Genomic DNA, 14,857 nt, shown 5'->3' with positions numbered 1-14,857 from the left:
AAAACTGTCACTGGGTGAGTTTAGTAGGTCTGTAAATAATAATGCATGAACTTCATATTCAAATAAAATTTTAATAAATGGTCTTGTTTCTCCTACAGAAATTGAGACTTCATTGGTAAAAGCAATCAAAGCATGGGTGTGGGGCCTCATTTTCATTGGTGCAGGTTTATTACAAATGCTACAAGTTTCATAGGCTTTACAAAATAGCAGATACAACAGAACACTTCTTTCTTTCAAACATGCATACACATGCACACTCCTTGAAATAGTGTTTCACTACTTTGATCTACAATCTTTTTTTGTATGTTGTCTGAACACAAAAGAGCCATAGCTTCTCTGTCCAAATAAAAAGAAGCCTATTGGGGCATTTTAGGAATATCAGTAGCAGTGCATCATGGTCAATAATATAAATCACACCCCAACTAATGTTTGAATGTACAAATAGCAGACAGGGAGGGGCCTTAAATGGGCAAAACTGGTTATTCTCAAAGTGCTTGAATTTCCATACGAAATGAAATCTAAATGAAACTCAATTACATGATATTTCTAGCATTATGTAATGCTGCAACCATTTCTGTTTGAATTATGATGTTTGAAGCTGCTTCTGCATTTCACAGCTCATAATGTATTTCACTTTTGGTGAAGATGCTTGCGAGGTAGCTTGACTTTTCAGAAGTGGTAGGAATGTCTGGTTATGGCGCAGTCTCCTCCTTCACCACTCCAGTTCCACAGGATATTTGCCTGTCAGGCATGCTGTGCAATGGCCCAGCCTCCTGATGCCGTTGTTGCTCGGGCTGATCATCTCCAGCTCCTTCCCCCCAAATGACGCGGTCCCACCCTGGACGGCTGCCACCAGGCCCTGAACAGACAGGTACCGCACGCTGGTGGCCCCTACACCAAACCAAGTCATGGTTACAACACAGTCACTACTTCTGCTTTGGTGCAAACATACAGAGATATTCAGTTGTTAACCAGTAAATTGCCAATAAGTGGGCCATTATGCAAACGAGACCCATTTTGGTCTTGGCGTACCAATGTATCCGGCAATGTCCGTGAACTCTGGTTTGTTAGCGATGAGCTCCTCTTTGGTAGGAATGTTGATGCCCATGTAGCAGGGGAACCGAATCGGAGGAGATGCCACTCGAATGTGAACCTAGCAGTTCAGCATTTTCAAGAGCAAATACAAACTGGATTGGGTTTTCGCTATGGCGTTAAGCAACTTCAAATGTTATGAGATGTTTCCTCCCCCCCATCAAACTGAACGCAGAGGTTACTCATGTCAAAGAGGACGTAATACTTCATATATACCACACACCCATTCATGTTACACTCGTATGTCTTTTCCTACCTCTGTCGCCCCTGCCTCTTTAAGTAGTTTAATGATGGGTGAGATGGTATTTCCCCTCACGATAGAATCATCAATCAGCACCACTCGTTTGCCAGCAAAGTTGTCAGTCAATGCGCCAAACTTCTTGGCCACTCCGAGTTGACGCAAACGAGTGTTTGGTTGAATGAAAGTTCTGCCAACATATCGGTTTTTGCAGAGGACCTCTACGTAAGGTAGGCCAGACTAGGGAGCCATCAAAAACAAGGATGTAAAAAGGTACATCAGTGTACAACCAACATGTAATCCTTAAATATGTAAATATCAACCACAAACACATATACACAACATTCAAGTACTTGCCTTTTTTTTTTTCCCCCCCAAATGATCAAAGTAAAATTTAATAGGCTGTCTATTCAAAATAACATTTTCTCTTGCACATTACAGTGTTCTAGTACACGTACAAATCTAATCAGATGTTATGAACAGGTCATATAGCTCACCAATGACATGGTGAGTACAGACATCCAGACCCTTTACATCATCTGGCTCATTTCTCACCTCTTGTGCGTATCCCAACGCTGCTGGCGTTGCAGACTCAGGAACCGTGCTGACCACATCTGCTTCAGTGGGGGCTTCGATGGCCAGCTGGTGTCCACAGCGTTGCCGGACCGTATACACCATCTGACCTGCAGGACAGCACCAGCTTCTACAATGACAACTGAGCTCACAAGTGTGACAGCAATACTTGTGCAAGTAGTTGTTTATGTCATAATATTAGAATTTTTAAGGTATGGCACTGTGTAACATTATTTTCTCACATATTTCTCACATAACCATGCTGTTTTAAAATCTAGTGACCTCTCACTCTTGCTGGAGAGTGTAGTTTGTAATGAATGCTGCTTGCATATTTCTCACTGTTGTGCACTTACCTTCAAATATGGAGTCTGGTCTGGCGAAGTAAACATACTCAAATATGCAGAAGGCAGGAGGCTCTCCCTCAGGGCGAGGTACTACACACAGGCTCTTGACGCCATACTTGGAGACCTGCACTATTTCTCCAGGCTGTACCTCACGGTAATACCTGTGGACACAGAGAGGGGAACCATCCACCTGATGTACCAAGCGTCAGTAGTTCCAGAGTGGCAGGCTGCCATTGGTGTCGGGTCTCACTTGGCACCGATGGACTGGAAGCTGCAGGACTCAGAGGAGATCACCCAGCCTTCAGTGTCTCCTTCTCCTCCACCTGAGGGTCAGAAACCAGGGGATGAGCTCACTAGCTTACTATGATCCATGCCTTTCACACGCATTTTGCTGCCGTTTTTCCCCTCTGTACCTGAACTATGTAGTTTGGAGATGGGCACCATACGTCCGATGCTGAGAGGTCTGTTCCCATATGGGTCTCGCACAGCATAGATCACGTCTTTGTACATTATCAGCAGGGAGTAGGAAGTAGGTGTCTCTGTCATCAAGTTCTTAATGCTGAAATATGCCATAAAACAAATACAATTATAGCATAATACTGTACATATAAGTATACTATTTAATCTGGTGATGTTGGGAGTGAATTTTAAGCACTCTGTGTGCCATAGACCAATGAGGAAGTATTTTACATATGTAACTGACCGTGCTACCCAATCAGGAGCATCAGCTTCCTCCATGGGCGGAGTTAGAGCTAGAAGCTGTGTGATGAGCTCACTGTCCGAACAGGTGGAAAGGCCGACACCATGTCTCATCACCTTAAGAGAGACACGCACAAGATATCCACTTTTCCATACATCTCAGTCCTGCCAAAAAAATCCCACACACACAACAGCTACTCCCGAGTTTCTGAACATTGTGGTTTACCTTTTTGCGCAATGCAGCAGCATTGACAAGTTCACCGTTGTGTGCCACGGCGATCCTGCCATGCAGGGTGTCCACCACGAATGGCTGACAGTTCTGCAGCTCGGAGATGCCTGTGGTGGAATACCGTGTGTGCCCAATCCCCAGGTTGCCATGACGCAGTTTCAGCAAGTCCTCTGCTTTAAATGCTGAGTTCACCAACCCCATGCCCTGAACAAGGAAGTGAGGGAGTCAGACACAAACAAATCTCTGAAAACAACAACTATTATTATTATTATTATATTGCTTGTGTGCACTCAATGACTCTGAGGCTATTGTTCTATCCCTGTGCAATTGTAACACTGCAAAAGAATAAAAATAACATTAAAAACAACAATAATACATTAATTTAGTTAGTTAGGTTTGTTTTTGCATATTAAACTTGATTTTAATTCTGTTACCTTAAGGGTGACGTATGCGGGTGGAGAAGACCCATTACTTGTAACGATCCCTGCACTTTCTTGACCCCTATTTAACACAACAACAACCACCACCAAAAAAAAAGTTAATTCTTGCAAACTGCTTTGAAAGTGCAGTACTATTATTTACATTATATACTGACTGAACTGGCTAGTTTTGCATTTGCTTGTGAAATACTGCATTAATGTGTCTTGGCAGGGCTGGTGCATGAAAATAGGACTGCATTAATAGAAAAAATGTCTTTCCCATTGCTGGCTGGTTCTCTCTCTCTTCTTCCCAACATGGTGTGCACTGCCTGTCTTCATGACTCTGTGGCAATACAGAGGAAAGGCCTGAGGCAGATCAAACTGGTTTGTGTGTGAAGCGGGTTACCAAAGAAAGGGATCAGGGGTGGGGGGGGAGGAAGTGAGAGAGAAAGACAGAGAGAGAAAGAAAGGGAGAAACATTGACAAGACAGATTGAAAGCATTTGCAAGAGCAGAGAAGCGCTGGATGTGTCAGCAGTTGCCGGACAGCAGCAAAGGAGACCAGCTGGAATAAAAGAATATTTCTGTAGCTTTCACACCCAACCTCAGTTGCCTTATTTGGAGAGTTTTTTTGCTGCGGTAGCAGCTGTGTGGCTCCTTCACCAAGCCGCTTCTCACATTTCCCCCCGCCCCTCCCCCCAGCTTAAGCCAGTCACAAAGCTGCTCTCAGTCACGTGGCCGCTCCTAACTGGCTCAACTGTCTGGTTGCCTAGGACACCGAGCTTAAGGCGAGAGGGGGAGGGTGAAAGGGAGCAGAAAAGGGAGGGAAAAAAAAAAAAAAGCAGAAGCGAAAATTCAACAGAAGCCATTTCTAGGCTAGCTCAGAAACATGGAGCCTGTCGTAGAACAAAAAAGGAGTGGCAGACAGGAGGAGAGGCAGAGAGGAGCGGTCAGCCACTGGAGAGGGGAGGAGGTGAAAGCCCTGCTCGTGGTGTGGAGGGAGAGAGAGGCCTGGGATGAGACAGAGAGCAGGGCCAAGTACGAGGCCATCTCAAGCCGGCTGAGGGACTTCGGTGTGTGCAGGGACTGGCTCAGCTGCCAGACACAGAGCAGATCGATGGCTCTACCCGACTGGAGGCCTCCACCACCAAGATCACAGCCGGCCTACAGCCCTATGGCTCAGACCCAGGCGGATTGCAGGCCCACACAGAGGCCTTACGATGTGGAAGAAGAAGACCGCATTCCTGCCCACAGGACAGAGGAAGCCGCTTCCATGAGCGGTTTTCAGGAGGGTAAATATCTGACAGCTACATGAGCACAAATTGGCCCAATTTTCAAAAGCACAGTTTAACCTCTTTTTTAAAAGACTAATATTTAGCAATATGTATTATTCCACTGTAGTTTGGAATAACACATTATTTAATAGTAAATATATTACATACCAAAAATGCATATAATTAACCAAAAACAATGTGATTATAAAGGCCCCAGAAGTGAAATAAAATTTCCCTCATATTAACGAATTACTTTGTAAATTAACTACTTATTAACTAGGTAACTCTAGTAACATGGCTTATAAAGGGATCTTAAAAGTAATACAGTATTCATTTAACTTTTAATTAAAAAAATAAATAAGTCAGTGGGCCTTAATACCTGCTAATTAACTCAGTCACTTAGCAAAATATCAAACAAAATATATTTACTACATATACAAAATATCAACCAATTGGAACAGGATATTTACAGCCATTCAGTCCATTATGCATATTGGTTAGAAATGCATGTTACATTATCTATTCACCTTTATGAGAAACAAACCACGAGGAACACCTATGTCACTTAACCACTGACAGACACCCAGATAAAGTTCAATTTTAGCATCATTTCTCTGTTCACACTACATTTCCGACTAATGTCTCAGGCCATGAAGCATCAGTCATTTGTGTCTCCTTAAGGGTTACAACTAGTAATTAAAAGTAAAGACCATTAACAGAGTTCAGCTTCATCACAGTGGAAGGACCTCAGGGAGAACCAGAATGGAAAACAGGGCCTTGTGCCAACAAAGGCTCAGTGGGCCTAATATCCAATCTTATCCCTTTCCCTCAGGGAGTGGAGACCACCACTTCATTCCCCTCTCAGGCATGGAGGGTGGGAGACACTGGTCCGATAAAGAGATCCGGGCTCTACTCAGCGTCTGGGCCGACCGGGAGGTCCAGGTGCGGCTGCAGAGCACCCATCGTAACAAGGCCATCTTCCAGGAGATGGCCCGGCGTCTGGAGCTGCAGCACGGCGTGGTTCGAGACTGGAGGCAGTGCCGCACCAAATACAAGAATCTCAAATATGACTACAAAGTCAGCAAGAGCCAAGGCCGGGCCATGCGCTTCTTTGCGGAGGTGGACGCCATACTGCAGGGCAAGGACATCGAGGACGGCCCAGACGATGAGGAAGATTCGCCCAGAAAAGGACCAGAGGGAGACCATACAGCTGGGAGGAGAGAATCTGGAGAAGACCACTACATCAAGATTGATGACGGTAAGAGGCTAAACATAAGATGGGAAATTTCAGACTACAGATTGCTTAGGTGAGAAACGTGCAATCCAAATTGAAAGCAATTCAAGTGCCTTTTGTCTCCTATCACCCCCATTTGCCTTTCTTTATATTTTCTCTTGAACAGATGAAAGTCTGGCAGGTATGCAGACAATAATAAACAGCGGATCTCCACCTGTCATATCGTTAGATATAGGTATGTCATCAGATCCAAAGACTGACCAAACATTTAGTGGATGTCATCTGTTATATATATATATATATATAAAAACAATAAATAACGGTTACCATAATGCTGTGACATGCAGCCAACTTCCTCATCCATCATGTTTAACCCACCAGGTTCAACCATATCGCCAGGTGGTAGAACACCACTTGATGAGGCAAACGTGATCACAGTCCATGACTCGGGCCGGAACTGGTCCGAGGAGGAGGTGGCGGCACTGCTCAACATCTGGGCGGAGGAGGGGATCCAGCAGCAGCTACAGGGCTCGACCCGAAACAAAGATGTGTTTGTGCAAATATCACGCCGGCTTCTGCAGCAGGGCGTGGAGAGGGACTGGAAACAGTGTCGCACCAAATACAAGAACCTGAAATATCTCTATCGCTCCCTGCAGAGGGGCAAGGCCGATATCGGAGACACGCGTCGCATCATGAAGTTTTACGACCAGCTGGACAGTATTTTGTCAAGGCCCTATAGAGGTCTCTACAGGAACTCTGGGATGATCAGTCCTACCATGTTTGAGGAGCATTCCATTGGTGAAATGCCTGCACAGGAGGACTGTGACCTGATTGCTGTAGGATATGAACAGCAGACCATGGACAATGTCATTCTGAGGAGGTCTCCTGGCATTACCACTAGAGCTTTTCAGAATCAGGGAAGAACAGACACCATTTTAAGAAGGTCAGAGGAGGTTGCCGAAGTGGAATATGAAACAGGGGCTCGAGTGGATGGCATTTCAGTAAGGCCGAATGACAGCGCTCAGACAAGCTATGAGGAACGACCTTTGTCCAGTCGCTCTGGTACAACTGCGACACATGAAGGAGGTCGGGAATACAAACTCAACATGGGTAATGCACTGCAACTCTTAATGAGGGTTCAATGGCAGACAACTCTGGTTTGCACTGAACAATTCAGAATCATTCAAGTGCGCAGGAAATAAGCAGCTCTGTCTGTGTGTGTGTGTGTGTGTGTGCGTAGAGGACAGCGAGATCACATTCATGGAGAGGGAGCATGCCATGTCAAGCAGAGGAAGGAAGCGGAAAGCCCCAGATGAAGGTCCTTCATTCCTCTCATTTTATCATGAAGACATGAAGACACTTAAAATGCTGATCTGTGACTGCAACAAAGTGCTTTACATAAGAGCTATGGCCCGACAGTGTGATGGAGTCTTGAGACACACTTAAAATCAACCCTAGTGTAAGCAAGAAAAAGATCAGGAGAAAAGGCTTTTTTTAAAGGTCACTGGCTAACAAAAACGTAGCAAGACGGAGCTTATTGTTGTAGAGAATATGTGACAGAGATACTATGAAGTCAATACATTGTGGTGGTGGGTGGAGTTTAACAAAATTATAACTGAATTATAAAGGAATGACATAGCAATTAGACTGAGAACATGCAATGTAAAACAAGACCAGTGCATGTGAATAATATTTAGTAAACCATGACAGGCTTGTTTACAAAAAGTATATGCCTAAAGATTTTTCCATAGTTCTCACCCCTTTTTGAAGTTCACACCCTTTAATTTTGATTTGCGTTTACAGATTATACTCTGATCTGTAAAAGATTTCAGCAGAGTATTGATGATGGAGACAGCAGCACAGATTGTTCGGAAAACCTTGACTATCGATGCAAAGAGGAACAGGATCAATACATTCCAATCATGGAAATCACCTCTGTATGTTCAATGGCGTCAAATGCACCAGCAACCGAAAACCTGGTGAGTTGCCAAAACTCATTTACAGTGACCAGCAAATTAATATTACAAATACAACAAAGCTTTATAAACCTCTACAGTAGCCCAATTATAATTTATACATGCAAAAAATACATCTAAAACAAACAGAAACGTTAGTAACCTGGCGTGATGGTGACAATCTCTTGGTAGGACATGATACGTCGGATAAATCAGCAGAACCCATGATTTCCTCTCACACACGAACGGACAGGTAGTTATACTAACCAACAACTGCAAATTACATCGCTCAAAGCCAAAGTGAGAAGGTCTCCATAGCTTCAGATATGCCACATTTATCCAGTTACTCATGTAGAGAAGTTGCTAGAGAAGACACTAGTGTGTGTGTGTGTGTGTGTGTGTGTGTGTGTGGTGGGGGGAGGGTTCTAGCTAGCCAACTACTTTTTATTTCGAGAGAGGCTGCATAATCATCAACTTTCAAACTGTCTCCTACACGTTTGCCGTTTTTTCTTACACTTTGGTGCAGCTGACTGATAAGTCGTAATGGCTGGTGGCCCCTGCTTTCAGGAACATAGTACCGAGACTCTTACCTGTGCTGCAAAGCTACCAGCCCCAGGGTTAGGATCTGCCCGACCTCTAGCTGTGTTGGCCACTCGCCGGCAGCAACGCAGCCGAAGACTCCGCATTCCTCTCCGATACCGGATTCCTCAAACTCCATCGCCAACAAGTCTGCCGAGTGCGACCCGGAGTTGAGCGTGTACTTCACACTACTGAACCTACCAGGCTGGCTGGAAAACCACGTGGTCCAGTGCTGCCGATTTTCTTCCGGCCTGCACCGTCTGAGAAACGGGTGCACTGGTCCCAGTAGCGATACTCTACTTCATTCACTTGATATCACGTCATTAACCCCAAATTCGTACTCGGGAACTCCTTATATGGTAGCTTTGTGGCGTCATCTAACTTCAAAGTAGCTCAAAGAAGATAGGAAAATCTACCAACAGTCAAGTTTGTTATAAGAACGAGGTTTCCCACGTGGTCCAGATTGCGTAACGTTTAACATTTTTTTTTGTTTTTTTTAAAAATATAAATCGACAGACAGTCGTAACTTGTTTTCGGTACATGAAGCTGCATGCTCTTCTTATCAAGCTTTGTCCTTGCTTTCTTTGGTAAGAAAAACTCCAACCCTTTCCCGCAGGTAGTCTAAGGAATGATTGCAGCTATGTAGACCACTGTTAGTAACTTTGCATGATCTGTGTATTTATACGTTTTTTTGCAGGATAAAAGGGTTTCGACCGAAATGGCGTCGGTGTCAGGTACAATAATTTACTTACGCTGCTGCTTTTGTTTGACTCATTGCTTGTGGGTCCATCACGTTGCTTCTTATGGGGCAGAACTTTTGACGGTGGTCGGTGTGCATGAACGTAGCAAGCAAGATGGGGGCAAACGAGAAGAGCGAAGCTAATTGCTTTTTATTTGACCCAATTTGTGTATTTAAAAAAAAAAAAAAAATCCTCTGTAGCTAGTTGGTTAGCTAGCTATGCGATTTAGGTAGCCAGCATGCTGTACGCGGTTTTTAAACGAAGAAACAGTTTACAATCAGTTTAATAAAAAACATTTACTTTTTAAAATTGTTTTAATATTTTAATTGTTGCTTTTCTGATCAACGGCTTCCTAGATCTAAAACTCGGCAAAAAACTTAATGAGGGCAAGACCAAGCAAATCTTTGAGCTGCTGGACGAACCGGGTCATGTTTTGGTCCAGTCCAAAGACCAGATTACGGCGGGCAACGCGGTGCGGAAGGACCAGATGGAAGGCAAGGCCGCGATTGCGAACAAAACCACCAGCTGCGTGTTCAGGCTTCTGCAGGATGCCGGTGAGGGCAGTACGGTTAATCGAGTACATGTTCGTGACACCAAGGGCGATCGCAGCGGCCTTGAAACCTGTACTGCGCGTAATCTGAAGTGCAATCTGTCTGGCTTCATCAGTTGACTTTTATTAGCATTCTCCGTTTTCACCCTGTAACTTGCGTTTATTTATACATGTATATATATTTTTTTTTACGCCAGTTTGTTTTTGACTCTGCTATTAATGTTCACTGTTGTCTGCCATACAACACTGACCTAACTTTAAAACTCGTTCTCCTTAACACATCAGTTTAGTTAATTGGAGTAACTGCACCCCATATGTGGCTCATGATGATCCACGTGCTGTGGAAATCAATGCCTTGTGACTCACGCTCCGGTTAATTAAACACAACTTGACGTTAATATCTGTACGGCAGCCCTCCATTAATTGTATTGTCCTTCTTTGAGAGTTAAGTATCTGTTTAATCTATGTCAACCCTTGCCCTCATGGACCATTTTACTGCCAAATTCTTGTGTAAACAAAATCCCATTCACCACTCAAGTATAAAGTTGCTACTAGTGTAACTTTGCATCATGAACTGCCTGTGACCTCATTACATTGCTCCACATCTTAACCAATTTTATGCTAGGCCTGGTATGTCAGTGACTTCAAAGCAATGTGTTTGAACAGTACCACCTACACCACTGACCTTTTAGAAAAGAATGCTTAAGAAATAAGGTTCTAAACGACTCCAATAAAGGTGTTTGGACTGTTGGTCAGTGACCAGCGTTTGATGTTTGCAATTCCAGGCATTAAAACCGCTTTTGTGAGGCAGCATTCTGAGACTGCGTTTGTTGCCAGCCAATGCGAGATGATCCCTATCGAGTGGGTCTGCAGACGCATTGCCACGGGCTCCTTCCTCAAGAGGAACCCAGGGGTCAAAGAAGGCTACCGCTTCTCACCGCTGAAGACTGAGATGTTCTTCAAGGTGGGGTTGCACCAGTATTGCCATTGTCACAAACCCATGAATTGTTTGGCGGGCAGTGGTGTGGTCAGCGGTCTGATCAATATATTGACTCATGGTTGGTGTGCATAGTGGGATCAGAAACAGGAATGATGACACTGTTACTAGTGCTGTGTAAAGTTGTTGCTCAACAATTGTCAGGTTGAATACAAGGCATGGGTCAACTTGCTTAAATGTGCATCAGATATGGTTAAAGATCATTAGCATTACTGAGGAATGGACACCCCCCCCCCCCCCCAGGTCAATTATATTGATTCACATTATTGGGCAGAACTATGTTCAAATTGACTGACTAAGTTTGTGTATTTTAAAGCATTGTACCTGTGTTTGTTTTTTAATTCTCATGAAATTGAGGAACAGTAATAAAGCCTTTCATCCTTTCCATAGCTTTATGACCCCACCCAAAGCACAAAACTGAGCTCATCTGCTCTTCCTCTCCTCCTCACAGGATGATGCCAATAATGACCCGCAGTGGTCCGAGGAGCAGCTGCTGGTGGCTGGCTTGGAACCCGCTGATCTGACCATTGGCCGCTGTGAAGTGGACATTATGAACAAAAGCACGGTGGCTATCTTTGAGATCTTGGAGAAAGCATGGGCCACCCAGAACTGCACGCTGGTGGACATGAAGGTACTTTAAGGCACTGGACTTCACCTCGCTGGTCACATTATAAGGCAGAATTATGTTCAGCCAGTGTCCCAACTGTACATACAGCACACGTTTTTATTTATTTATTACTGCTGGTTGTTCATAATTCGTCAGATCGAGTTTGGCGTGAACGTGTCCACCAAGGAAGTTGTGTTGGCTGACGTGATTGACAACGATTCATGGAGATTGTGGCCGGCTGGAGATCGCAGCCAACAGAAAGACAAGCAGGCACCACACCCCCCCCCCCCCGATCCTGCACGTGACTCTGAACCCATGGGCAGAATTGTTGGGAGCAGGAATGGTATTGTGGGAAATCTGCAGCAACTGGTTTGGCCATATGCTGATCTCGGATCTTAGTTAAACTGTTCCTAATCCCAGTATTTGGGGGAACTGAATTCCTTGCATATTATAGCTGGTACTTCCTTAATGTTTCACACCTCACTTGGCTCAAAGGACCCAGACTAAAACTACCTTTTGATTTGTTTCCTGTGTGGTCCGAATTGTTTGATATTAGCGAGGCCGCCATCCTTACAGCATACGTATAAGCTTTCTGGAGTGCACTGCTAGATGCAGTCTCATGATCAGTGTTCCATCTCTCCCTTGTGCAGGTGTACCGTGACCTGAAGGAGGTCACACCTGAAGCAATGCAGATGGTGAAGAGGAACTTTGAGTGGGTGTCTGAACAAGTAAAGGTATCCTTTCTCTCCCCCCCCTCCCCTCTCCTTTTTAGATGAATGTTATTGTGTGGGCCATGCAACATCCTGGCACCCTTTTTTTTACCTCATCTAATATAGATAGATCGCCACAGATCAGGCATGCAGATGCAAACTGATAGGCTTCAGAAGTTGAGACTTTACATGTAGATAAGGGATTGGCAATTCAGCCAGTGTCAGTATCGGCGTTTACTGTGCTTTACCATATAAGTAATGGGCAGTAAGCAAGCAGATTGAATGGTGGACCCAAGTACAATGGCTCCACCTTGTGGTGTAATGGCAGTCCTTTACTGCTATAAACGTTTTGAAGGTGAACAGAATTGACAGAGGTTACATCTGTGTCTTACCAAACCTCTGCTAGCAGTGTACAGGCAAGTTTGGGATGATTGTGTGTGTCTGCGCAGTTGCTACTGGAGCCCCAGACAGTTGGGAGAGTTGTAGTTCTGATGGGCTCAACCTCGGACATGGCTCACTGTGAGAGGATCCGCAAAGCTTGCAGCTCTTACGGAATCCCCTGCAACCTGCGAGTCACCTCTGCACATAAAGGTCCGGATGAGACGCTCCGCATCAAAGCAGAATATGAGGGTAAAGCATCTTTGATGCAACACACATGGACAGATTATTTACATGTACAGAAGTGTTGTTGGCCAGTGTTTGTTGCTTTGTTTTTTCCCTGACTTTTAGCATTCAGTAACAAGTTCCGCAACATGCTCATGTTGCTGAAACGGAAGGTATCTTTTCCAAAAAAAAAACCCCAATAATTGTAACCACATGCTCGGTGTGAATGTCCAACAACATGTATAAATTGGCTTATCCAAGATTTTGAAATGGCTGATCTGTATTCATTCATGTCCCTAGGCGATGGCATGCCAACTGTTTTTGTAGCAGTTGCAGGGAGGAGTAATGGTTTGGGCCCGGTGATGTCGGGAAACACAGCATACCCTGTGATTAACTGCCCCCCTGTTACACCTGACTGGGGCGCTCAGGATATCTGGTCATCTCTTCGTATGCCTAGTGGTGAGGATTTGTTTTTAATGGTGTGAAATATGTATGCTTTATGTTCCTCAGTTTTCTGAGATGCTTTCGACTGTGAAATCAAATGTGTGTGTCTTGTGGACTGAGTCGTCTTTCTCTGTCAAGGTTTGGGCTGCTCCACAGTCCTGTCCCCAGATGCTGCTGCCCAGCATGCTGCTCAGATCCTGGGCCTGACTAACCATCTGGTCTGGGCCAAACTTCGTGCTTCCATGCTTAACACCTGGATCTCACTGAAGCAGGCTGACAAGAAGCTTCAGCATTGTAGCCTCTGAACAACCAGAAGTTGTGTTGATGCTGATGCATCCATGACATGTCTACACGCAGCAGTCCTTTCCTGCTGATGGAAGCTTCTAAACTAATGCAGAGTGCCTTTTTTGCTGCAATATCTCTTCTGAACGTGCCAATAATAAACGGATTAATGGAAAACCTTTCCTTGGACCTTTGATATACAATAATCACAAGGTTAAAGCAATGGTTTGTCAACACAAAATTGTGCAGTATTTAGCTTGCTTAAAGTCTAGGTGGTTGGCTGGATTCTAATTTTAATTTTAATTTTGCTGTCTGTTTTTCATCATTTCTCTTTTTCCACTTGCCAGGCTAATCTCGCTAGCAAAAATCAGAAGTTGTCATTTTCTGTAAACGCATGCCCAAATCTGCACACTTACCTTTCACCGCATTCAGTGCTTAAATTGTCACACGGACTAGACTATGGTGTGACAGACTGACTGTTATTTAAACAGTGGGTGGAGTTCCACTGGAATGTCAACATGTAGATCCATGCTGTTGTACAAAATTAGTTTTAACAATCAACAAATGGCTTACGGTTGCTTGAAACAGATATAGCGAGATTCGTACCTGTGTCTGAATGTTTCAAAATATCGGTTAGCTGCTTTACCTTCTGGGTCCAGTGCAAAACTAAGAAAAGGTATGTGTAGATGCCAAACATATCTGGACCCATCACCATTAGGGCAAGATTAAAACGTTGTTTTTTTGGGGTGTTTTTTTTTAAATTACCATTATTTGTGGGGGCTCACTTAAAGTTATGGGTATTCTCCATGTATTCAAATAATTGTGCATATCTGAGGCAAGGGGAATGTCTTTAATGAAGACTCAAGGTACAGACATGAGCCTGAAGACTCTTACCTGTAACGTCTCAATATCAGTTTCTCATCAAATACTTTCTGTGGTACATAAACAGTACTGGAGAAAGTATTTGCTTCTGAAGATTGTCATCTTTATTAAACATAGTACTGTTTATCTCGATTGTTAATGTAATTTAGTTTCTATTTTTAATCATTGATTACATTTAGGAATAACTGCAGATTTGTCCCTGTTGAGATGAAAAGAAACCCCCAAATATCTACTTTTTGTGATTGACATTTTGTCCTATAGTAACATGTATTGCTTGTTATTAAATTATTAATTACTTGTTCAAATGTAAAGTCATATTAAACACCAGTAGTGCCTTTATCTCTTTAATCATTCCTCTTTCAGTCTCAACTTTTGCTGAGATTATGTTCAGTTCTGCACCTCTGTGG

The 14,857-nt window shown here is 43.9% G+C and overlaps 2 protein-coding genes across 5 annotated transcripts; one reads left to right on the top strand and one right to left on the bottom strand.

The window, feature by feature from the left end:
- Window positions 1-57: 57 nt before the first annotated feature.
- Window positions 58-9,692, bottom strand: ppat (phosphoribosyl pyrophosphate amidotransferase). Of its 2 annotated transcripts, none has more exons than XM_027024432.2 (11): window positions 9,388-9,692; window positions 3,610-3,676; window positions 3,173-3,379; window positions 2,951-3,063; window positions 2,661-2,806; window positions 2,498-2,570; window positions 2,257-2,408; window positions 1,886-2,013; window positions 1,349-1,570; window positions 1,033-1,153; window positions 58-891 (listed from the first exon to the last, which is right to left on the bottom strand). In XM_027024432.2, the coding sequence occupies exons 1-11, from the start codon at window positions 9,471-9,473 to the stop codon at window positions 713-715; spliced, it is 1,494 nt and encodes a 497-aa protein (XP_026880233.2). In that variant the 5' UTR covers window positions 9,474-9,692; the 3' UTR covers window positions 58-712. The 2 variants fall into 2 exon arrangements, with proteins under 2 accessions (XP_026880233.2, XP_026880232.2); XM_027024431.2 differs by lacking the exon at window positions 9,388-9,692 and adding an exon at window positions 8,647-8,798.
- Window positions 4,543-14,789, top strand: paics (phosphoribosylaminoimidazole carboxylase, phosphoribosylaminoimidazole succinocarboxamide synthetase). 3 transcript variants are annotated; one of them, XM_027024428.2, is made up of 15 exons: window positions 4,543-4,885; window positions 5,700-6,125; window positions 6,268-6,336; window positions 6,483-7,187; window positions 7,342-7,419; window positions 7,905-8,080; window positions 9,333-9,369; window positions 9,732-9,929; window positions 10,711-10,889; window positions 11,374-11,553; window positions 11,686-11,799; window positions 12,180-12,263; window positions 12,689-12,869; window positions 13,143-13,301; window positions 13,425-14,789. In XM_027024428.2, the coding sequence occupies exons 1-15, from the start codon at window positions 4,711-4,713 to the stop codon at window positions 13,589-13,591; spliced, it is 2,928 nt and encodes a 975-aa protein (XP_026880229.2). In that variant the 5' UTR covers window positions 4,543-4,710; the 3' UTR covers window positions 13,592-14,789. The 3 variants fall into 3 exon arrangements, with proteins under 3 accessions (XP_026880229.2, XP_026880228.2, XP_026880230.2); XM_027024427.2 differs by having other exon boundaries at window positions 6,483-7,211; XM_027024429.2 differs by lacking the exons at window positions 4,543-4,885; window positions 5,700-6,125; window positions 6,268-6,336; ... (1 more) ...; window positions 7,342-7,419; window positions 7,905-8,080 and adding an exon at window positions 8,907-9,222.
- The last annotated feature ends 68 nt before the right edge of the window (window positions 14,790-14,857 follow it).

The sequence above is a fragment of the Electrophorus electricus genome, chromosome 3, assembly GCF_013358815.1.
Source record: "Electrophorus electricus isolate fEleEle1 chromosome 3, fEleEle1.pri, whole genome shotgun sequence".
NCBI classification, from domain to species: domain Eukaryota; kingdom Metazoa; phylum Chordata; class Actinopteri; order Gymnotiformes; family Gymnotidae; genus Electrophorus; species Electrophorus electricus.
The sequence above is the reverse complement of the archived record's forward strand: the minus strand, read 5'-3'. Positions and strand labels throughout refer to the sequence as shown.